Here is a 25,441-nt window from a genome sequence, read left to right as displayed (position 1 = left end):
GAACACATAACGCAATTATCTGTTAGTTATCTTTTATCCGATGGAATAATACTCAGAAATCAGGAATTGATTGATTAACAACTAATAGATCAAAATATTTATTTTTATTTCTATTTTTATTATTTGTTCATGGATCAAATGACTGGCGAAATTATTAATCAAAAATATTCCAATTCAATCTTATCTTTGATCCCAAAGAAAAGAACTATAAAGATATCAATTTTTGATTGTTTTTATTAACTGGAAATCTTTTATCAATCTAACTCGGCAGTCTACTTTTTTCTTACATGAAAACTCACGTCTTAATGTTTTGCTTATCGCTTAGAAACGTATATCTTGAATATTTAATCAAAGATCGTATTCGATATGAACAAAATTGATTGAATTAATATTAGTTTAATTTATTAAAATTCTAACTTCTAACAATAAATCAATGCTTTTTGGACTTTTCCACTTTGACACCAGACCTACAACAGACTTTTCGGAATACAAACTTTGCTGAAACTGCCACGACTTTGAAAACTATAAAAGCCACCAAAAGCAGGAATCCAATAACGTCCAAACTCAAGTATTGGAAGACATTTAAATGAATTGCAGGACTCTGCATGTGATAGGCTCCCTTGTGCCTCAAGACGTATTCGATCCAAAACATGGCCGTTTGACGGGGACTCATTGGTCTGTCTCGGTAGAGCTGTGAGAATTTTCTCACATTCTGTGTGTATTTTGGATTCTGAAGAATTTCCAATACTGCCTCCCGAATCGATTCCTCTGTCATGGTATTTTTGTCGAGCTGCAGCCCAAAACCGTCTTGAGTGAGTTTCTTTGCATTACCTGGCTGATCGGCGAAAATCGGTATGGCCAACATCGGTACTCCATGGAATTGAGACTCAGCCACACCGCCTTTGCCGGCGTGAGTTATGAAAAGTTTGACGTTCTTTTGAGCTAGAAGGTCGTCTTGGGGGAGCCATTTGAGGAAGTGGATATTTTTCGCGTTGCCTGGCTTCGGCGAGTCGTCCCATTTCCATAGAACAGTTTCCTTGAGACTGGACATCACTTTGTATAGGTCATAGATAACTTTTGGACCAAGCTCTCGGCTGCCAACATTCGAACCGAAACTCAAGTAGATGACACCATCTTTGGACGAGTTGACAATTTTTTGGAGATTCTTTTTTAAGGAAAAGAAAAATATATTATGTTTTTCATCGATTCACAAAACATTTTTCTTACCTCTGGCAAGGGATCTGGTTTTTCCTTGATTTGAATACCTCCAACTTCGATGACAGCAGGTGCAAGTGGACGGGCGCCAGTTTCAGATAGGTGAGAATTGACAAATACCAGCGAAATTCTCTTAGTGACTTCTTCCAATGATGGGTACTTCGATGGCGGGAAAAGATCTCTACAAGAGGAACCAAATATTTGTTTGTTTATTTCCAAGAACTTTTTTTTCAGTTTCCAGTTAACTTACTTATATAATTCTGAAATGTGTGCATCCATGATGTACCTCCAATACCACGACAGTACTCGTCCATAGAAAAATTCAAGCCTACCCAAGAATGTCATAGGGTCGGGTTTTTGCATTGCAAGGATACCCGGGACATAAGAAATCTCAGGTGGGTTACCAACATACCGATCCAATAACTCATTCGAATGTGACGTCCAACTGAGGACTACTGGACACTTAAAGTGCTCTCCCAGACCCACAAGATAGTCGCTGAAGAAGTATCCCACAAAAACGAGATCGAATTTGTTTCCGGGATTATTCATGATCTCCTGAAACCGCTCCGACTTAATTGCATCATACTGAACTGGTCCGATAGCCTTCAGTGATGTCGCAGCAACATGAAGGTACTGCCAAATTGTGTCCGACTTTGAATCTTTCAATGACTGCATCTGCTTAGCAATGGCTTGAGATCTGGCTTCGGTTTGGGGAATGTGAATGTGTTTATATCCGGGATTTTTGTCTTTTAATGGAGTCGTGGTTACAACTGTGACATTATGTCCCCGTTCGACTAAACTTCGAACATAAGACATGTGGATGATTTGATGAGACGGACTGTTGCTGGTGAAGACACCGAGAATATTTGCTGGCTCAACTGCTGCGCCAAGCATGACCAAAAGGCCTAACATTTTAAACACTCCACTCATGATGGATTAAGCGGGCTTCACGATCCCACTCCGAACAAACTCAAAGTTAAAAAATAAACTAAACGCACTAAAGTTTGTCTCACTTTATATATAAGTTCCAAATTATTTAAATTTTATGTAGATAAGATATGTTGGACTTTTCGAACAGCAAGGGTGCAAGAGACTGAGTAACTTATCTATGCTGAACTTATCGTCACGTCCAATTTAAGAGAACCAATACTTTTGGTTTGAAAATAGAATCACATAATTTCCAAAAAGCTCGTTTTTTTGGTTGTTTATACATTTTTGTTTTTGATTATTTGTTCGAAGGCGTATTTACTCATGTGTTTTGGACTTATGTTGTCATCTTGACTTAAGCTTTTATTGTTGTTTATTTTTTAGCGGTTGAGTTCTCTTTAACTAGCTTTTAATTAAATAAAGACGAACAAAATTAGTTGTCGTTGTTTATATATTATTGTGCTTTCGTTTTTGGTTTTCATTTGTTGCTTTGGTTTTCAATTTTTTGAATACAGAACATGAGAGAAAAGAAGAGATTTATGGATAGAAGTGCTTTTTTATGCCTCTGAGTTTTGAAGACCTTTGTCATTATTTTGATTTGTATAAAAATACAATAGTACGAAATTTGTTTGAGTTTGTTTTGATTAAAATTTCAAGGTGAAATTAAACTAGGAAGGCATAACACTGAACAAAATTTTGACGTAAATGTAAAAAAAAAATAGTCTTTGAACCAATTTAAATTTAATTGATTTTTATATGATATACGTAAATGAAAAGTTTCATCAAATAATGAAATTTTCGCAATATTAACAAAATCAGTCAAGGAAATCGTTTCATCAATAAACGTACACAATTTATAAAACTACGATTTGGACGTTGAGTTGACTATTTTATTCATTTATCAATACAACTCGTTTTTTAAACTTACTATTTTTTAATAAAACTTTTTTGAAGATAATAAAGAATTTTGTAGACCAATTTAAGAACTTATGCATTAAACAGACCGACCTATCTAATGACAAGTTATTATTTATTTATTTACTTATTTATTTATTTATTTATTTATTTATTCGACTTTCAAGTTTCAATACTTTATGGAGACTACATTAAAATCAAACATTATATTTACATATTGACAGTGGTTAAAACAAAGTGTTACAACAAATTCAATACATCTTTCATAACATCTAATCTAATTTTATCAAAATTAATTACAAACCCAAATTCGTTTAAAGCAATATAAGAAGCAGTTATTGGATTATGTTTCGTATAATTTGTGCTATGAAAGGAACATTACCATTTCGGGGACGCAAATTCCAAGATGGAACATACATATTAAGCAAAAAGTTCTGAATACAATTTTCTTCTAGAAACTAAAGGTTTTAAGGCATATCTGGTCTCATAACTCTTCTGAATCTTTTCAATCCTTAAAATACTTGGTTGTGTAAAAGGATTCCATATCATGCAACAATATTCAAGTAAAGGTCTTACAGGGGATACAAAAATAGTTTTTAAATTATAAAGATCTTCGAATGAGTCAAAACTTCTAACTTGAAATAAATCCCAACATGGCGTTAGCTTTTGAAGTAACATTATCAATTTGGAGAGAAAAATTCATATTCGGGTCAAAAATCACACCAAGATTCTTTTGATTAGTTAATCCCATTAAGAACTGATATGGGATCCTTTATTTTAGAAAACTTACTAATACTACACTTTTTTACATTAAAATTTAAACCATTTATGAAACACCATTTGGTAATATTATTAATATTCAAATTGAATTTTACTAGGATCTAATGAATAACTTACATAACTAATAACCTTGAGATCATCAGCATTTAAAAGACATCTAGAACTTTTAATACAGTTCGTTAAATCATTTATAAATAAAATGAAAAGGAGTGGACTAAGATGACTACCTTGTGGTACACCGGAAAAATTTTGTATTTCATTGGAAAGAATATCACCAATTTTAACATATTGTCTTCGTCCAACCAAATAGCTTCTGATCCATTTTAGGAGATTCGAGTTTCAAGTTTTTTCAAGAGAACATTATGTTGTACCCGATCAAGCGCCTTCGAAAAATCGATGGAGATTACATCGACTTGAGTACGATTTTCAAAACAACCAAGACAGTAGTTTGTAATTATTGCTAAATTTGCTGCAGTATACCTACCGCCATACTGATGCAGGGAAATATGCTTTTGAACTAAACTATAAAATGTAATTTTAACAATTGCTTCAAATAATTTGGGGATTAGCTGAAACTTAGCAATAGGTCTATAATTTTCCACAGATGCTATGGATACAGGTTTATGCAAAGGAGTTATCAGATAATGTTTCCATGTATTTAAAAATACTCCTTGTTTCAAGGACAAATTAAAAATAAAGCAAAGTGGGGTTTTAAGGTTATATTAACAAAATTTCAAAACAAAAGGTGGAATATTGTCCGGTGCAGCAGAGAAACTGTTATCAAACAACAATAAAGCATTTAATACGTCAATTGTCGATAAAGAAAGGTCACCAACATTAATGTTGCTTTTTCAATACAAACTAAACCTAAATCAGAAAAATTCGATTGGAAAATAAAATCAAAGTTATTACAAATATCTTCTAAACTTTCAGAAAAAATACCATTGTAAGAAATACTGGAAGGAATGCCAATTGAGTTTCACAAATCGAATTAGTTCTTATTTTCCACCAAGAGACCAAATATATTGTTTATATGTAAATCTTCTTAAGAATTCGTACTCTTTCCTAGATCTAATAAATTGTTCACGAAAAGAATCCAAAATCTTAATCTTTTTACGAAGTTTAGCTCCGACATTTTTAACCTAGACAAACTTTTAGTAAACCAAATTGGTCTTTTTGCATTTTTTTAACGGAACAAACTTAGCAATAGCACCATCTTAAATGTTCCGAAACAAAGCGAAAACCATCTCAAAATTAGTGCAATTATAAAGAATTTGCCAATTTACGCTTTCAAAATATCGGTCCATGAAAACAAAACCAGTATTTCTTAAACATACTCATGAGCTAAAAACATTGGAACAAAACTGTGACTCAATTAACACAGAAAACTTAATTTAATTTCAAGTGATTTATGAACACTTTTTTCAATGATGTCCAATCATTCAAACTATTAATTTAATTGAAGAAGTTGGTTGATAGTTTTATGAACCAACAAAATAAAAAAAGAGGCTGGTATGCGACCCACACTGACAACTTCCCATCCCGTCTGTCGATTGGTCTTGCTTAAAAGTTTGTATACTCGTATCAATTTTTACCAAATTTGCGTACTATTTTTTGTAGATTTTATTTTTTATAAAAAAAGGACTGTTGGATTTTTATATAAAAATGACTGAATATCGAAAACAATATTTTCTGTGAAACAAAATAAGTTTGAGTCGAAAATAAATTTTTACCTAGTTTTAGTATTGTTTTTTTTAGAGTTTTATTTTTTGTAAAAAAAAAACTGTCAATTCGATTGTTTTCAAAATTTTAATGAATGTTGAAAACAATATTTCTTATAAGATAAAATTAGTTAGAAGCCAGTATTTCAAATTTTTGAAAAGATATTTGAGTCGAAAATCAATATTTACCAACTTTTATTAATTTCATTTTTTAGGTTTTTATTTTTTGTACAAAAACTGTCAATTCGATTTTTTTCAAAATTTTACTGAATGTTAACAACAATATTTTTTGAAAGATAAAAGTAAATTAAAGCCAATATCGCAAATTTTGTAAAGATATTTGAGTCGAAAATCAATTTTTAAAAACTTTTATTAATTTTTTATTTTTTGTAAAAAAAATTGTCAATTCCATTTTTCTCATCATTTTTCAGAATGTTGAGAACAATATTTCTTATAAGATTAATTAATTTTGAAGCCTAAATTTCAAGTTTTTGAAAAAATATTTGAATCGATATTCAATTTTTACCAACTTTGAGTAACGTTTTTTTTTAGATTTTTATTTTTATAAAAAAACTGTCAATTCGATATTTCTCAAAATTTTATCAGATGTCGAAAACATTATTCTTCGTTGCACAAAATTGTTTTGGAGATGAAATCATATTTTAGTCCTAAAATTTTGGAGGTGACAAATTTTTTAGTTTTTTTGATTTATAAAAAAAACCGTTAAATGGATTTTTTTCAAAAAATTTACTTCTTTGATATCACTTTACGTTTTTGGTTCGTAAGATATTTAGTGTTAACCAAAATTTTCACCTTTTTTTCAAACTGAAATGGTAAATAAACCACCCACCTGCCTTATTATCTGTGTAACAAAATTTATTTGAAGTCGATATTTCTTCTGGTTCTTGAGCTATGGAGGACGAAAAAACGTCGCGAATGTACGGACGTACAGACGTACGAACGTACGTACACACGCACGCGCAGACATCTTTCTAAAAATCATTTATTTCGCCTCTAGGGACCTTGAAACGTCGGGAAATGTCAAAATTTTCAATTTGACAAAGCGTACCCATTAGAATAACTTCCTATGTGAAGTTAATAAAATACACGACTGGGTCGTACGAACTTTAGCATGTATCGAAACAGTATGTTTTAAAATATTCAATGCTTTTTAAAATTTTTAAATATACTTGCCCATTTGATTTCTTAATATTTCAAAGTTTTTACTTAAAAATCTTTAGAGCAGTTTTTTTGAATTCATTTTAATTATATATAATATCTTTCAATTTCAGTTTAAAAATATTTTTGTTATATTATGACCTATTTTAAAGATGTCTAATTTCGAAAAAAAGTTAATATATTTTTTAAAATTAAAACTTAGAGCAAGGACATTTCTGATCATTTAATATTCTTGAGTTATTTTAAGAGCTTGAGCAAAACAAAACAAAAAAGGTTCTGTGGGGGGTACACTTCTGGAGCAATACAAAAATATTTTGTTTATATTGAAAGAAGATTAATTAAGAAAATAATTTTACCAAAAATTTAAAAAAAAATCTAACGGTTTGTTTATGAGGAAATTCGAATTTTCGATTTTTGTAGTCTTAAAAAAAATTAAAAAATCTACTAACGCAAATGGGCTTAAACCTTAATTTCAAAATATGTAGTCCACGGACCCAATTCTTTGTGCTGTAGGGGCCAGGACAGACATTCAGAGGGACACAATCGGGGGACCCACTTTTTTCGACTTCTCTATCATCATAATGTCTTGTTTGAACAAAATCTCGAGTTCAAAATATCCTATCCTACGAGTATGTATCGCAAGTAAAATGTTATGTGGTGTACCTTACAAAAAGTCCAAATCTTCGTATCGTATTAATCTTGACATAAAACTATGTTTAGAACATTATAAGTTAAGAAATAATTCACGTACACAACTTTGATACATATATCTTTTTATATTAATGATTGTACAATAGGAACGGGTTAATTTTGAAAGATCGTATAGTGTCATATTTTTCCTTTTCATTTCTGTCAAAATCTTTTCTTTTAATTTCGAATCATTTTGGTATGTTACAGCGTTGAAGAAAATCTCCCAATGATATAACTTTATTATCAAAATGGATGTTCTTTAGTTAGATGTTCACATAGACTATTTGATTCCAATGGCTCAGTCAACAATTAGCTAACTCGTTAGGTAAAGACTTGAAAGATTTGCTGAAATCATCACCGCTATTTGTGAAAGTGTACAGCAGAGACCAAGGCAGTCAATTTACGTGCGACACTCACAAGAACTTGGCTGTCACATTCATAATTCTGTACCCGTAAAAACCAAACTAACCCATGAGTTTGAACCAAACGACCATTGGATTTTAGATTAGTTGGAAATTGATCCGAATTTGTGTCAAAAAAACATCTTTGGCGATAAGGCTAAATTTTGGTTGATATCTCATATACAACTTGTTTTATTTACTTCCAATAGGAAGTTATTGTAATCAGTCCGATATATCGAATTAATAATGTTGAGATTTCAAGACGTTTCATTTCAGGTCCCTAGAATGGAAATACGTACGTACGTCCGTACTTTCGCTAAGTTTTTTTCGTCGTCCATAGATCAATAACCAGTACAAATATCGACTTCAAATAAATATTGTTATATAGATTATAGGGCTGAAAGAAGCAGAAAGTAATTTCAAAAAAATTGAGTGCGTCACAGCAATTTAAAAGAAAAATTGAATATTGCTAGAAACTTAAATAAAATTTTAAATCGTAACGTGATACAAAACAATTATATTTTTGGAAAAAAAAAAACACAATTAACGTTTTTTTATAAACCAAAAATATTTGTCACCTTGAATATTTTACGAATGAAAATAAGTTTATTTTCAAAGTAATTTTATGTCACCAGAAATAAAGTTTTTGACATCAGTAAAATTTTGAGAAAACTCGAATTGACAGTTTTTTTTTTTAATAAAGAAATAAAAACAAAAAACACCTTAGTAAAAGTTGGTAACATTTTATTTTCGACTCAAATATCTTTTCAAAAATTTGAGATTATGGCTTCAAACTAATTTTATTTTATAAGAAATATTGTTTTCAACATTTGTTAAAATTTTGAGAAAAACAGAAAAGATATTTTTTTTTACAAAAAATAAAAACATAAAAATAAACAATACTAAAACTTGGTAAACATTTACTTTCCACTCAAATATGTTTTCAAAAAAGTCTCAAACTAATTTTATCTTACAGAAAATATTGTTTTCGACATTCAGTTATTTTTTTATAAGCATCCAACAGTCCGTTTTTTCATAAAAAAAAATAACATCTACAAAAAAATAGTACGCAAATTTGGTAAAAATTAATGTTTGGTTCCCGATATCTCGTGAACCATAAAAGATATTGACTTCAAATTAATTTCGTTCATTCTATTTGTGTTGGTTTATATAAGAAATATAATATTTTTAGAAATGCTACTTAAATTGGTAAAAATTAGTTAACGACTAAACATCTCGTTAACAAAAATAGATTTTGAAATCAAACATTTTATCATATGCAAAATATTGTTGATAATTTTATAATTTTTAAGAATAATTCAACTGACAACTTTTTTAACAAAACACGAAAACCTACAAACAATTTAATCAAAACAAATCCACAGAGAGGACGGGAAGTTATCAGTGTGCGTCGCGTCCCAGCCTCTTTTTGAATTGCAAAATCGACCAAGTCCTTTAGTAAAATTAGAAAGTAAGACAATACTGAAGCTAACAAGGATTGGTTTAATTTTGTATTGATGATCTCGTTCTCAAAATAATGTTAATTTTTGATTACTTATCGTTTTAAGACTCTAATGGCTCAAACACATTCACGCTTCAGCTTCGGCTTCGTCTGCGTTACGATAGGCTTGCTTCGAGGTTGCTTTGAATGACATTTCTATTATTTCATCACTCAAAAGAGCAAATATTTTGTTTGTTGACATTTTTTTACAGCTGATGAGCTTTCAGACAAAGCAAATGTTCAGATAATTGAACTAGAGCTTCCGTTTGGAGTCACATTACGTTATATTACGTTCTTTTCCTTACGATTGTCAAACGAAACGTGAGGTCGAAGCTCTATTGTGATAGCATGCATTGAATTCCTATGGCTGAACTCGTAAACGTCAGGCAAAGCTGAAGCTGAAGCGTGTTTGTATTTCAGCCATAATAAGCTTTTCTTGTGCATTTAAATAAACCTTTCTCTTTCTTTAAAATTCTTCCAGAACTGAGGTTTTATGTTATTCAAAAGTAGTTAAAGTTAGTTTAAGATTTTAATAAAATTTAAAAACTGTGTTCGTTGTAAGATTCTCCTGGTTTCTAACTGAACTTCCTTATCAAAACATTAAAAAACAAGAATTATTTTTAGTTTGGCTTCTACATACTTTTCCGGAAATCGTCGTTTTTTTTTTCGTTTCTTGAATTGAGAAACACTTTCTACATTATATCGAAAATCACAATCTCAAAGGGAAGCAGTTTTTTCTGTATTTTATTTTTCATAGTTGTCATGTCCTGTTTTCCTTTATAGTCCTTGAACAGTTTTTCGTGTATATCCTTTTTATCCGTCTGCAGTCGTATAAATCATTTTCACTATCATTTTGACGTCACCGTGTTCTGGAAACTATATTTCCTTTCGGTCGTCGTCATATCATAGCCATAGCTTACCAAATGGAGTTTGTTTCATTTCGGGTTGTCACTACGTTAAATGTTAAAGAAGACAAATTATAGTTGTCAGAAATGTGCTACTTTAGCTGGACAATATGTCATGCTTATGTTTGTTGTGTTGTTTAAGACTTTTTTTTTCATTTTCATTGATTTAAGTAAAAATGAAAACACATAAATGTTATTCTCAGAGGGTTTCGGTTATTTCTGTGGATGTGGTCATATTGATCAATAAACTTCACTTATAAATACACCCTTAACATTTTAAGTCTTTTTGTTTAAGTTTAAAATTGAAACATCAATTTAAAATGGAAGTGTCCTTTTTTATATGTACATCAGAACATCCAGGAATTTACCTATGAATTCTTGTTACACTCGTATCCTTTTGTGTGTTTTGGTAAAATCAAATTTTTGAAAGACAACTCTTTTAGCAACCTCTTTTACCTTTATCACGTATAGGGACTCGTAGATAGCTCTATCCAAGAAAGAGTTTTGGATTTATTTGATGGATCCAAAGTTGAATTGAAAGCGGTTTCATAGCAACCCGCACACAATTTGGTCCTCTTTCCACAATCAGGATTTCTATCATTGTAACATGTCATGTACCCAAGAGTTACCTTATATGACATCCACATAATAAGAATATGAGACAATTTCAAAAGGAAAAAAACGTCCTGTATCTATGGCAGCCAATTTCAATTCATTTTTGATGGCCTCCACTTCCACACACAGAGAGTAAGAGAATTTTTGAAAACGATCCTTATATTGTACCTTCATTTTCATTTCACTTGTCCTGATGGTGCTCCTTTGGCATATCCAGATATCCTAACTATATCCTTTTTTCGTTTCATATGGAATATACCTTCAGTTTTGAAATTGTTGTGTGTAATTTTATAAATCACACCAACAGAGCGAAACATTTTAGATATTTACAAATTGACATTCAAATAATATTCGACAGACCGACCGACAATGTCAATGACAAGGACAACAGATATAATATTTGTATCTTTGAATAATTTCTGAAAATTGTTCTTAAATGAGACACTTATGGTGGAAATGGTTGTTGGTTATTCAGATTTATACGTGGAATATGAAAATTGAATTGGCAACATTCAGCGTCCATCAAGTAAAGGACATATTCAATGAAACACGTTTTATTATATTCAGTTTTTATGAGCTATTTCCAATAAGAGATTTCAGTTTAATAACTAAAAAGAGAGGCTGGGATGCGACCCACACTGATAACTTCCCATCCCGTCTGTCGATTTGTCTTGCTTAAAAGATTGTCTATATTGTACTGGTATCAACTTTTACCAAATTTGCGTACTATTTTTTATGAAATAAACGGCCTGTTGGATTTTTATGTAAAATTACTGAATATCGAAAACAATATTTTCTATGAAATAAAATAAGTTTGAAGCCAATATTTAAAACTTTTGAAAAGATATTTGATTCGAAAATCAATTTTTATCAACATTTTTTTTAGGTTTTTATTTTTTTTAAAAAAAAATGTCTGTTCGTTTTTGATCAAAAGTCAACAGAATATTAATAACAGTAGTTTTTGAAGCTAAAAGCAAATTAAAGCCAATATCTCAAAGTTTTGAAAAGATATTTGAGTCGGAAATCAATTTTTACCAACTTTTATTAATTTCTTTTAAGGTTTTTATTTTTTGTAAAAAAACTATAAAATCGAAAAAATAAATAAAATATAAAAATTTGTCCTAATGTTGAAAATAATATTTCTTATAAGATAAAATAAGTTTGAAGCCTAAATTTCAAATTTTTGAAAAGATATTTGAGTCGAAAATCAATTTTTACCAACTTTTGTTAAATTTTTTTTAGGTTAATAATTTTTTGTAAGAAAACTGTCAGTTGGATTTTTCTGAAAATTTTATGAGATTTGAAAAACATTATCCTTCGTTGCACAAAACTGTTTTTCAGACGAAATAATATTTTACTTTTAAAATTTTAGAGGTGACAAATTTTTTTTTCTTCAGTTTTTTTGATTTATAAAAAAACCGTTAAATCGATTTTTTTTAATTTTAATAAATTTAATTCAAGTCTTTAGCCTTTTTGGTTCGTAAGATATTTAGGGTCCCTTTTCTTTCCCTTTCTTCATCTTTCTGTCTTATTATCTGTATAACAAAATTTATTTGAAATCGATATCTCTTCTGGTTCTTGAGCTATGGACGTCGAAACAAACGTCGAGAACGGACGTACGGACGTACGTACACACGCACACACAGACATCTTTATTAAAATCTTTTATTTCGACATCTTTATTAAAATCTTTTTTTTCGACTCTATTGACCTTGAAACGTCGAGAAATGTCAAAATTTTCAATTTGACAAATCGGACCCATTACAATAATTTCCTATGGGAAGTTAATAAGGTTATTTTACCTCCATCTGATTCTGTCTTACTCCAAAATGATATTGGCTCATTGTTACGAAATTTTTTAGAACTCAATGTAGCTAAATCCCAATTGATAACAAGCGTTCACATTTTTCCTACCGAACTTACAGTATGCCAGATATTTACATCCATTCTGTCTGTTCCATTAGTGATCTAGGAATAACTTGCGACACTCAGTTAAATTTTCGAGCCCATTTTGACTATATTATTACAGAGGACAGCTCATCCCTTGGCTTCATCAAAAGTTGATCCAAAGAATTCTCGAAACCCTTTGTCACTAAATTCCTATACACCACTTTTGTTAGATCTTTGCTTGAATATGGTATTCAAGTTTGGTCTCCTCATCAAAATTCCCACTCTCAAAGTATTGATTCTGTACAACGCAGATTTCTTCAATTTTCACTCCGTGGTCTTCCTTTGGTTAATAATCTATTCTAACCACCTTATGAAGACCACTTAGAACTAATTAATCTGTAAACCCTTCAAAACCTTCAAGAACCCCCAGATATTCTCTTTTTACAACAGCTTTTAGCAGGTAACATAGACTCACAGTTTATTCTTGAAAAGATTCCTATTTATACTAATCCAAGGAACGTCGGACAGGCCCCTCTCTTTCGCCTTCTTCTTCGCCATACAAATTATTGCCTTTTTCAACATTTTAAAAGAATGTTCAATGTTTAGAGAAAATTGTATACAAATCTATCGGTTCGTTTCTGAGAAAATATGAATGCTCGATTGTATGTTAACTACTGTTGTTTTGAGTCCTAAAAATATGAATACAAAATGTCCATCGCATGCTTGCTGAAAACCTTAATTACCAAGTTTGAACTGAACCGACCCAATGGTTTTCGCTGTATGAGTGAGGACAGAATTGTGGGAACCACTTTTATAGACTCCTGTACCATAGTAATGCCATGCTTTATCAAAATGGCGAGTTTGAATTGTTACAAAAAAAGATAATGAGATAATGTAGTTTGGGGCTATTTGTTTAACATCCAACATAGATATGGGCCTCTTATAGAGCCTCATAGATTTGCACATAACTTTGGTACTAAAGTAAAATACCAAATTCAAAGCGCACTTTGTTCAAAAACTGATTATTGAGTGATTTGAATGGGTTTGGTGGTCAGATTGTTAATATCAATGGTTCATTGATTGAACAACCATGATGTACAGAAGACGGCTAAACATGTGTTGGTAACCGCATAGTTTTACGATACGAACCCGTGAATTGGCCTCCAGGACCGTGCAATTTAACAACGCTTGATTATTGTCTGTGGAGATATTTGAAGTTGATATCCCGATAAGTCCATCAACTTATCGGGATAGTAGTACCCGTGGCATGATGGTTGAATCCCTGCCAGTTCCATCTAAAGATTTTTTCATGGCCACTGCCTCTTGCGAGGAATTCACAAAACCTTCAAGAGTAATTCTTGTCATGAAAAAGTGCTTTCTCAAATAGTAGTTCGGATTCGGCCTAAAATTGTAGGTCAATTCAATTCCTGACAGCAGTACTCGCACACAGGAATGGTTGAGAGTTGTTAGTCACTAGACCCTAGTTATGAACGGACTGTTGCGCCACCTAATTTATTTTCTTATTCTGATAAGTACGAAACGGTTGACAACTTGAAGTCCAATGTACCACAAATGTTGTCAAAAGTCATTGAAAATTGGACCACCAGATTCGACTACGACCAATACATTCGTTGCTGTCATATGTCAGAAATCTTATTTAAATTGTAATTCCAGAAGATTATCTTTGGAAAATTAAATTTTTTAAAATTATGTTGAGTTTATTTTATAAAGATATTTACCTCTTAAAAAAGCAGCCTTTGCATAAGACAACAGCTCAACTGGGGCCTATTTTACAGATCATACATTACGATGCAACCTATAATAAAGATATTGGCCCTCATAGATTTATAAACTTAAAGCGCGTTACACATGGAGAAAATTATCATTGCTTATTGCTTATTTCAAATAGTAGTGAATTATTATATTTAGTTTATATGAGCAGATAATTCATGACAGTTGGGAACAACTATAGCAGCACCTATACAAAATTAATATTTTAAAATTTAAGTTAAATTGGAGTTGGAAATTCGATCTAATTTCAAATTTGAATTTCAATCATTTCAACTAATTGAAAAGTAGAACTGTCAAAAATCGATTGAAAGTGGTATTTCAGAGTTAACTGTCACTTTTTTAAATTTTAGATTCAACAAAATAACTTGTATACACTAAAAGTACACTGAAAAAACAAACGTGCATTAATATAAAAAACGGTGTTTATTAACTGCTTATTTATTGTCACAACAAACTTTTTCTTGTCGGAGTGAACGGTTTATTAAAAAAAAATTCAGCGTTTGATAATCGTTTGTTAATACTATTAACAGCCGTTTATTAAATGAAAAATAAAGCACTTAATCACCGTTTATTGAAATTAATAACTCTATTAATTGCCGCAAACATTTTAGTTATTAAAAATAATTAATCGTTTATTGCCACAATAAACAAAATGTTTGAAAGGGAACTGTTAAAGATTATATCTCAACCTTCATCTAATATCACAACCAATTCTTTAATTTACAAATAGTTTATTATTTTTATAACCTTATTCATTGACAAATACAATTTTGGCAATTAAAAAATAATAAACTGTTTATTGTTGTAATGAACAACATTATTAATAGACGAATTGGAAAATTTTCAAGTAATTTATTATTTTGTATAACCTTATTCACTGACACTATAAACGTTGGTAATTGGAAAATAGTGAACCATTTATTGTTGCTATGAACAACATTATAAAGAGGCAAATTGTTAAATATTGTATCCCAACCTCCAAAAATGAAATTGATTCCTTGAATCAATCAATTATCAAATCATAAAGATAACACTGCACTCAAACTCAGCGGAACTAAACTTCACGATGCCGAAAAACATTATTTGTATGAAATTGTATGAGGAATATCGCTAAACTTCATATCATTTCATACGAATTCTTGTGAATTGCAGTAACGCTGCAGTCAAAATAAGTAAATTGTTCAGTGATGAGTTTTATTTATATTTATAACTCGTTCTATAAGAGCAAAAGTCCTAGAGCATAATTGATGTCTTTTAATTTGTTTTTAATTCTATATAGGTAATAATTTTGGCTAAGTACTTTTATATTTTATGTAAGCAGACCATTTTTTAATAAAGTCGATCTTAAGGTTAAAGTTTAATGAGAAACATTTGCATTTAATATTAAAAAAAAATTGGGTGGCGCAACAGTCCGTTGTGAACCAGGACCTGGTGGCTTACAACTCTCAACTATTCCTGTGTGCGAGTACTGTTGTCAGGAATGGAAGGGACCTACAATTTTAGGCCGAATCCGAACAGCTAATTTGAGAAAGCACTTTTTCAGGACAAGAATTACTCTTGAAGGAAATGTCAATTCCCCGCAAGAGGCAGTACCCGCGAAAATTAATTTTTTTAAATTAAGGTGGCACAGGCACCTGTGCTTCCTTACTATTTTATTAATAATAGTAATGTAAGCTGGGTGTAATTACCATGTGTGTTGTAGATGGCAGTGTTTTTAATTAACCATTGTTATATATAATAAACAATTTATCAAAAATAATAAATCGTTTGTTAAAATTTAACGAAAAATTTTATTTTTTACCCAGATGCAGAGTTCACACTTTTTTCTAAAAATCCTTATAGTCAATATTTAAAATGTAATTGATGGAAATCGTAATATGTTACACCTACAGTATACATGATTCCCAGAAATGTGAACTCAGAGTGTGAGAACAAGAGCAAACATTTTTTGAGACTAATTTTATTTGTGAAATGTCCAACTATAGTGCATTTCTCTTACTCACACCTTTATAAGAAAAAATGTTGAATGTCACACATCTCATATCAACTTCAACTTCTACCTTTACCAACTCACATTAACCAGCCAAACCAAACTTATTTCAAGTTAAAACACAAAGGGTCAAAGGAAACTTTGAGCCCATTTCAGCACTCTAAAGAAAGTGTAATAAGATAGGTTAACCATTGTAAATATACAAATCTACGGTAGTATTTACAGAACGTAAGAAGGATTTGTATCTTTATAATGCTTTATCTTCTATGACTGCGTGATCGAATAAGTGTCTGATTACACGATTCGTTTTTTGGTTGTTTCATCTTTTGGCAAGCACGAACGTTCATGATTACTTGGTTCGCAAAAATATATAAATGTGTGTTTAGATCGTAAAAAAGAATACAAAACAAATTGTGTGGAATGTCGCGAAAATTACGTTCAGATTTACAAACATTTGTTTTTTGCAGTATTTGCTGTTATTGTGTACAACCGTGATTTCCTGGAAGCTATCGCTAATTATTTATTAATACTGGTATTTATTTTATATTTCAATCAAGTTATAATAATATTAACAGTAATAATAAAAATAATAACAATAATTATTATAATAATAATAATAATAATAATAATAATAATAATAATAATAATAATAATAATAATAATAATAATAATAATAATAATAATAATAATAATAATAATAATAATAATAATAATAATAATAATAATAATAATAATAATAATAATAATAATAATAATAATAATAATAATAATAATAATAATAATAATAATAATAATAATAATAATAATAATAATAATAATAATAATAATAATAATAATAATAATAATAATAATAATAATAATAATAATAATAATAATAATAATAATAATAATAATAATAATAATAATAATAATAATAATAATAATAATAATAATAATAATAATAATAATAATAATAATAATAATAATAATAATAATAATAATAATAATAATAATAATAATAATAATAATAATAATAATAATAATAATAATAATAATAATAATAATAATAATAATAATAATAATAATAATAATAATAATAATAATAATAATAATAATAATAATAATAATAATAATAATAATAATAATAATAATAATAATAATAATAATAATAATAATAATAATAATAATAATAATAATAATAATAATAATAATAATAATAATAATAATAATAATAATAATAACAATAATAATAATAATAATAATAATAATAATAATAATAATAATAATAATAATAATAATAATAATAATAATAATAATAATAATAATAATAATAACAAGAGTAATAATAATATTTGTGTAGGTACAGTGTTGTTAAAAGTAAGGTAAGCCAAAACCAATGTACTTGACAGTCATTTTAATTTTTATTAAAATACTCATATCTTAAATGTTCTAAGAATAACTTTTTTTTGATTTTGATTGACCAACTTCTTACATTTTTAAAGTATACTCGATCGCCATCTTTTTATATTTAGTTTTAATCTTACTAATGTGATGACCTATTTTTTTTTTTTTTCAAATAAATGTTGATTTAAGTTTTCCTTTCTCCTATTTTTTTCTTTTGTTCGAGTGAACACGTGGTATAAGTCGGCAATATATTATAGAATAATTAAATACCATATTCATTGATTTTAACTTACCCAATTACTACTATGGTAATAAACAGTTTATTAATTTTCCTGGCGGTTGTTTACAAATTGAACGAAGCGTCTGATAAACATAACGGAGTATAAATAAGAAACATCATGTTTATTAAAATCAATTAACCGTTTATTGCGTTTATAAACCCGTTTATATAAATAAACATCATGTTTATTAATTTTAATAAACCATTAATTAATTATCAAATTCCTAGCTAAAAAATATGAAAATTTCTTTGAAAATTGGCAGTATAAACGGAGCTTAACAATACTTTCAATGTAAGAAGTTTTTTTTGCCGAACTGAACGAACAAATGAAGTGCCGCCGAATTTCAACGAGCAACAACCAATATAATACAAATCATTTACAAAAAGAAGCCCACACGAAAAAGTGGTTTATAGTTAAAGTGAACATTAAAAAAAGTGAAATGAAGATATTAAAAAAATATTAGTGCATCAGCTAACAATTAGATAAGTTAATCAGGTGAGTTATTTTTTAATTATTATTATTAGATATTATTATTAGTTATGTTATTAGTTATTATTATTTTAATTGTGAATCCCCTCTCTGCAACGCGCAACACCACCAAAATGGTTTCTCCATCTGTTGAATGCATACCGCCATGAGCGACTCGGCGGCGGCGCGCGGCGCACGTCAGTTTAACTACACAAATTTTCTTTTAATTCCCATCTCATTTCTTGAATATTTTTTCAACTAAGTACCACAGTAATTTATCTATTTATATCCATAAAATTTCACACGTTTGTACGTTCGCGACGTTTTTTTCGTCGTCCATAGCTCAAGAAACAGAAGAAATATCGACTTCAAATTAATTTTAAAAATACAGATAGTAATGCAGAATGATGCAGAAAGGGTTCTCAAGAAAATTGCGTGAGTGATTTTTTACCATAGCAGTTTAAAAAAGGTGAACATTTTGGTAACTCCTACATATCTCACGAACTAATAACGCTAGAGACTTGAAATAAATTGTGTATTATATAGTTTAAAGTTATACCAAACAAGTACATACATATATTTTTGGGAAAAATTCCAATCAACTGTTTTTTTATAAACCAAAAAAAGTGAAATAAAATCTTACGAATAAAAAGGATTTCATCACCAAAACAATTTTGTGCAACAAAGAATAACGTTTTCAACATCTGGTAAAATTTTTATAAAAATCTAATTGACATTTTTTTAAAATAAAAACTTAAACAAAAATTAGCAAAAGTTGGTAAACATTTTTTTCGACGTAAATATCTGCTTTTGAACTAATTTTATCTTATAGTAAATATTGTTTTCAACATTCTATAACATTTTGACAAAAATCTAATTGACAATTTTTTCACAAAAAATAAAAACTTAAACAAAAATTAACATAAGTTATTAAAAAAATGTTTTTCGACGTAAATATCTTTTCAATACTTTGAGATATTTACTTAAAACAACTTTAATCTTTTAAAAAATACTGTTTCCAACATGCTTTAAAATTTTGACAAAAATCGAATTGACAGTTTTTGTACAAAAAATAAAAACCTAAACAAAAATTATGAAAAGTTGGTAAAAATTGTTTTTCGACGTAAATATCTTTTCAAAACTTTGAAGTATTGCCTTCAATCTAATTTTATCTTATAAAAAATATTGTTTTCAACATTCTATAACATTTTAATAAAAATCGAATAGACAATTTTCTTACAAAAAATAAAAACCTAAACAAAAATTAACATAAGTTGTTAAAAATTTTAATGATAAAGCTGACTAAAAAATCTTTCACAAATTTACAGATTGTATTTATTAGAAACTGGCGCTTGTTGATGGTTTATACATATATACAAACATTACTGGAAAACATTGAAGAAGAAAATCAACTTAAAATGTAAGTTATTCGTATTTTTTTAGCAACTAAAATATTTGATTTCTGTCATGTTTAATGATGGAAGACAATAGACAATTTAAAACTTATTCAGTAGTTAAAAAAAAACAGCAAAGGTGTTTATATCATTTTGAACAATAATATTTAAAAATTTGTTCGAAAAAGTATTTCAATTTACTTGAATTTTTTCTTCATTTCTTTTCTTACTTTTAGTTGAATTGGTATCAACATTATTACCATGCGAAGTGTCTATAATTACATTGAAAAGTTTATAATTCGTTAAACTTAATTACCTAGTATTTACACATCTACAATATTCATATTGCATATTAAATTTATATAATCTATCACTAAAATATTTTATGTTAAAATAAGAGCTAGCAGATAAAAATAGACTAATTTAGCGATAATGATTTGCTTTGTTTGTAAGGAAAAGATTGCCTCTGTAAAGATGTTTATAGACCACCTAAAAATAGTGCACGATCTGAGCACTTATATAACTTAACTGTATACAACTTAACTGTATAAGCTTTATGAGCCCCCCCCCCTTCTGGATCGTCCTTTGGTCAAAAGTTAGAGAGTTTGTGCTGTGTTTTTGTAATAGGGCTATATTCGATTCATATTATGTTCTTGGACCAATCTTTAGTCAAAAGTAGTACTTTTAGCAACCAAGTTTAAGGAAGTAAAATACAAATATTATTTTCATGTACAAAAAATAAATAATTCAAAATATAATCCATTGCAATACGATTAGTTTTGAATTAAAGGGAATTCCTACGAAAAAGCAAACAAATTATCTCCCAGGGGGGTCATAACCCGTACGACCACCCACCCCTGGATCCGCCATTGATAACAACGGTATAAAAGTAAATTTTTATCTGAGCAAGATATAAAATAAATAAATTTTATTAGATACCGGATACAGTATTAATGTACATACGTAGTTTAATTTGTATTGAATTATTGATATAACAATACCTACTGCTTTTTTGAGAGCAATAGATATTTGTTAAATTTGTTTATCTTTTTAATCTTCATTACCCAATCGCTTGTTCCTCATTTCTGGGTTTTATCGAAACACAGTATTTCAAAAAATGTATGTCAAGTCTAATGTTGCTTTAACAAATATTCGCAAAACAATTTTGTTAAATTATAATATAGCAACTCATTTCTTTATTAATTGATGATATGAAAAATGTTTTAAATAAAATTGTTTATATTTCTCAGATTGTCAAGATGCAGCTTTACTCTGGGCCCTACATGGGTATTTTGTGCCTTTCCAAAAAGTTGTGAGGAAAGACAACGAGGGAAAAAAAACGTTCACGAGATTTACCATCAACAACTCCCAGAATTCGTTTGTTTGGGTCGGTGCTTGATTTACTTGATAATAAATGAACTTAACTGCAAAAAATAACATTGTAAAATTAAATTAACTAGATCTTTTTTATTAGTTCGAAATTCTTTATTTTCAGAATTTTTATAATTTTCAGCATAGATGAGGTCCAGGATGAAGGGACTCATTGGCGCTGTAAACAGGTTTGTAACTGGAAGTTGGAAACTTTGTTTTAAAAATATTAATATGAATGTTTTCTTTTATACGTTTTAGATCAATATTTGCTGGACTTACACGACTGAAAAAGTTTCATCATTTTTGCCATTACTTTACTATGTTTTGTCAAAAAATACGCTTTTGACGATAAATGGTAAAAGTATGGCAAAATTAAAAAGCTTTTGCAGTCATGTAAATCCTCCTGAAAAAAGGATTTATTTTAATAATCCTGTTTGTGAATTTAACAAATGGGTTTAATAAGCGCAATAAACAAATTTATTGAAATCAATAAATTTTGTTTATTGCGGTTATAAACTTATTTGTTAATATTATAAACAGGTTTAATAAATAAATTATTTATATTAATGAACGCGTTTATTAAAATCAATAAACTTTGTTCATAAAGGCAATAAACGAGTTTATTAATATTATAAACTGAAATAATAAACGGTTGTTTATATTTATGAACGCATTTATTAAAATTAATAAATTCTGTTAATTGGGGTTATAAACAGGTTTATTATTATTATAAACGGAAATAATAAACGGTTGTTTATATTTATAAACGCATTTATCAAAATTAATAAACTGTATTCTTTAAGGCTATAAACTGGTTTATTAATACTCTAAACGGAAATAATTAACGGTTGTTTCTATTTATAAACGCATTTATTAAAATTAATAAACTCTGTTCATTAAGGCTATAAACGGGTTTTTTAATATTATAAATGGAAATATAAACGGTTATTTATTTTTATTAATGGATTTATTAAAATCAATAAACTCAGTTTATTGTGGTTATAAACGAAAATTTTAAATTGTTTGTAAAATTTTAAGCCGGAAATGGAGAATAATAAACGATAATTCACTGACACAATTAATGTGTTTATTGGACAAATTCCATCACTATGTTCATTGTCTCAACGAACTTTTTAATTATATTTACGTACCTTTTTGGTTCAGTGTATACACATAAATAATTGTATAAACATAGATACGCCAAATGCAATTGAGGATTCTAATTATCGCTCCTTCCCTTATACCAATCAAATAAATTAAAATGCCTAAAGGCTTTAATTTCCGATAAAAAGCCAACATTTTGATGATTGCCACGAATCAATTTCACACAAATTTCCTTCCTTCTCTTTCTTCTCTTACTCCATATTATCGTCATCGCCTTTTTTGGTTAACAACTGAAAAAAGAGGATGTAGGTAAACTTATTGCAATCAGGGCCTATTCATCATTGAGTGATGTTGTATCAAAGGATTGAGGGAAATGACTAAAGGTAGGTATATGAATATATATTGAGAATGTCTATATGCAATTAGGATTGATTGTGATTGCAGACAAAATTAAATTCTAATAAAATTTAGTATTTTAAGACTTGAATAAAATGGTGATTAACGTGTGTTTGTATACAAACTTTGGTATAAAAAAAGGATACAAATAAAGAAACAAAGCCCAAATTAGGTATTGATTCAGATTGAATTTTTTAGTAATTTATAAAGCTTATTAAAATTACACTTAATAAATTAACAAAACAATGTTTTAAAAATTATTATACCATTTATTTAAAACGACTTGTTTGTTTCTTAACTATGACAATCCCAGCACGTCGTTTGTCATAAAACACTTTAATTGTAGGTCTGTCCAAGCGCTTTCAGGCTCAGAAAATTTGTTTCCAAGGTAATTGTTTCAGGTTAAAACCGGACAAAACATGGCCTGATTCCAGCTCTGTACTTTGAAAATACTTATGAATAAGCATTTCCCAGGATGTGTAACTAATACATCACTGATTGAAGAGCAGAAGTTATCACATAGTAGATTAAAAAAGTGTCATGATCGATTGACTCCTTCTTACTATATAAGTTTCCTGGTACTGATGGAATAATCCCATTCAATCAAAGATGTCAAAGTGTTATCAAACGGTATTTTAATACACATTATATCTTGGATTGGTTCTTGATAGTCAATAAAACTGGAAAGAATACACCAAACAAAGAGTGAGAAAAGTTTCAATTGTCTCTTATACCTCCAGCAGGATTTTTGGAAGAAAATGTGGTCCAAGCCCCAAATATGTTTTGTGAATATACACAGCCATTTTAAGGAGAACGTTATAGGTACTTCAAAAGCCATAAGGACTACACCAACTGCAGCCCAAGAGAGCACATTACGTCAGTACTGTGTTATAACTTGAAGAGTGTTTTCTTTGGCCAGAAAATCACAAAACAGAGTATTCAAAGCTTTACGTAGATTTTAACCCAGTAGCACTATTAGAAGACTGGATGGAAAACAGGGTCATTAAAACAAATGATTCATTGGTTTTTTCACATGGTTCCAAAATGGGGAAAAGAGGTAGGACATTGTATCTTCTCTTTAATACTTCCCTAGAAAGATCAATAAAGCTAATAGATTACTTTAGTCTATTTAAAGCAGAATTACCGGCGATTTCTGAAGTTGCTAAGGATCTTTCTTCAAACAATTTGGAAAACAAAAACATAGACATAATTATCGATAGCTAAGCAGAAATCAAAACAATATCTACCACTGTCACAAAGCAGTTTGGATTTGGTTTAAAACTGTAGGTTCCTTTCATCCCTGACAACATAACTCGCCACAGGAACGGTTGAGAGTTCTAAGTCACTAGGCCCTAGTTCTCAACGGACTATTGCGCCACTTATTAACTTCTTATAAGAAGTTACTATAATGGGTGCAATTTTTCGAATTGAAAATGTTGACATTTCTCGACGTTTCAAAGTCCCTAGAGTCGAAATAAAAGATTTTTAGAACGATGTTTGCGCGTGTCCGCACATCCGTACGTACGTAGATATTGACTTCAAATAAATATTATTATACAGATAATAATGCAGAAAAAGCAGAAAGGGCTCTCAAAAAAATTGCGTTTGTGGTTTTTTTACCATAGCAGTTTCAAAAAAACATTTTGGTTAATCCTTAATATCTCCCGAACCAATAACACTAGAGACTGGAATTAAATTGTAAATTATATAAAGGGTGATTTTTTTGAGGTTAGGATTTTTATGCATTAGTATTTGACAGATCACGCGGGATTTCAGACATGGTGTCAAAGAAAAAGATGCTCAGTATGCTTTGACATTTCATCATGAATAGACTTACTAACGAGCAACGCTTGAAAATCATTTAATTTTATTACCAAAATCAGTGTTCGGTTCGAAATGTGTTTCGCGCTTTACGTCCGATTTATGGTCTGCATAATCGACCAAGTGAGCAAACAATTAATGCGATTGTGACCAAGTTTCGCACTCGGTTTACTTTATTGGACATAAAACCAACCACACGAATGCGTACAGAAGAGAATATTGCGTCTGTTTCTGGGAGTGTTGCTGAAGACCGTGAAATGTCGATTCGTCGCCGTTCGCAGCAATTGGGTTTGTGTTATTCGACCACATGGAAGATTTTACGCAAAGATCTTGGTGTAAAACCGTATAAAATACAGCTCGTGCAAGAACTGAAGCCGAACGATCTACCACAACGTCGAATTTTCAGTGAATGGGCCCTAGAAAAGTTGGCAAAAAATCCGCTTTTTTATCGACAAATTTTGTTCAGCGATGAGCCTCATTTCTGGTTGAATGGCTACGTAAATAAGCAAAATTGCCGCATTTGGAGTGAAGAGCAACCAGAAGCCGTTCAAGAACTTCCCATACATCCCGAAAAATGCACTGGTTGGTGTGGTTTGTACGCTGTTGGAATCATTGGACCGTATTTTTTCAAAGATGCTGTTGGAGGCAACGTTACGGTGAATGGCGATCGCCATCGTTCAATGCTAACAAACTTTTTGTTGCC

General features: G+C 29.5%; 1 protein-coding gene across 1 annotated transcript; it reads right to left on the bottom strand.

Annotated features, from left to right (window-relative positions):
- Positions 1-216: 216 nt before the first annotated feature.
- On the bottom strand, positions 217-2,315 carry LOC129952280 (UDP-glycosyltransferase UGT5-like). The gene is made up of 3 exons (XM_056064794.1): positions 1,466-2,315; positions 1,228-1,396; positions 217-1,165 (listed from the first exon to the last, which is right to left on the bottom strand). The coding sequence occupies exons 1-3, from the start codon at positions 2,143-2,145 to the stop codon at positions 431-433; spliced, it is 1,584 nt and encodes a 527-aa protein (XP_055920769.1). The 5' UTR covers positions 2,146-2,315; the 3' UTR covers positions 217-430.
- Positions 2,316-25,441: the final 23,126 nt, after the last annotated feature.

Source organism: Eupeodes corollae, chromosome 3, assembly GCF_945859685.1.
Source record: "Eupeodes corollae chromosome 3, idEupCoro1.1, whole genome shotgun sequence".
NCBI lineage: Eukaryota > Metazoa > Arthropoda > Insecta > Diptera > Syrphidae > Eupeodes > Eupeodes corollae.
This window is presented reverse-complemented; position numbering and strand designations above follow the sequence as displayed.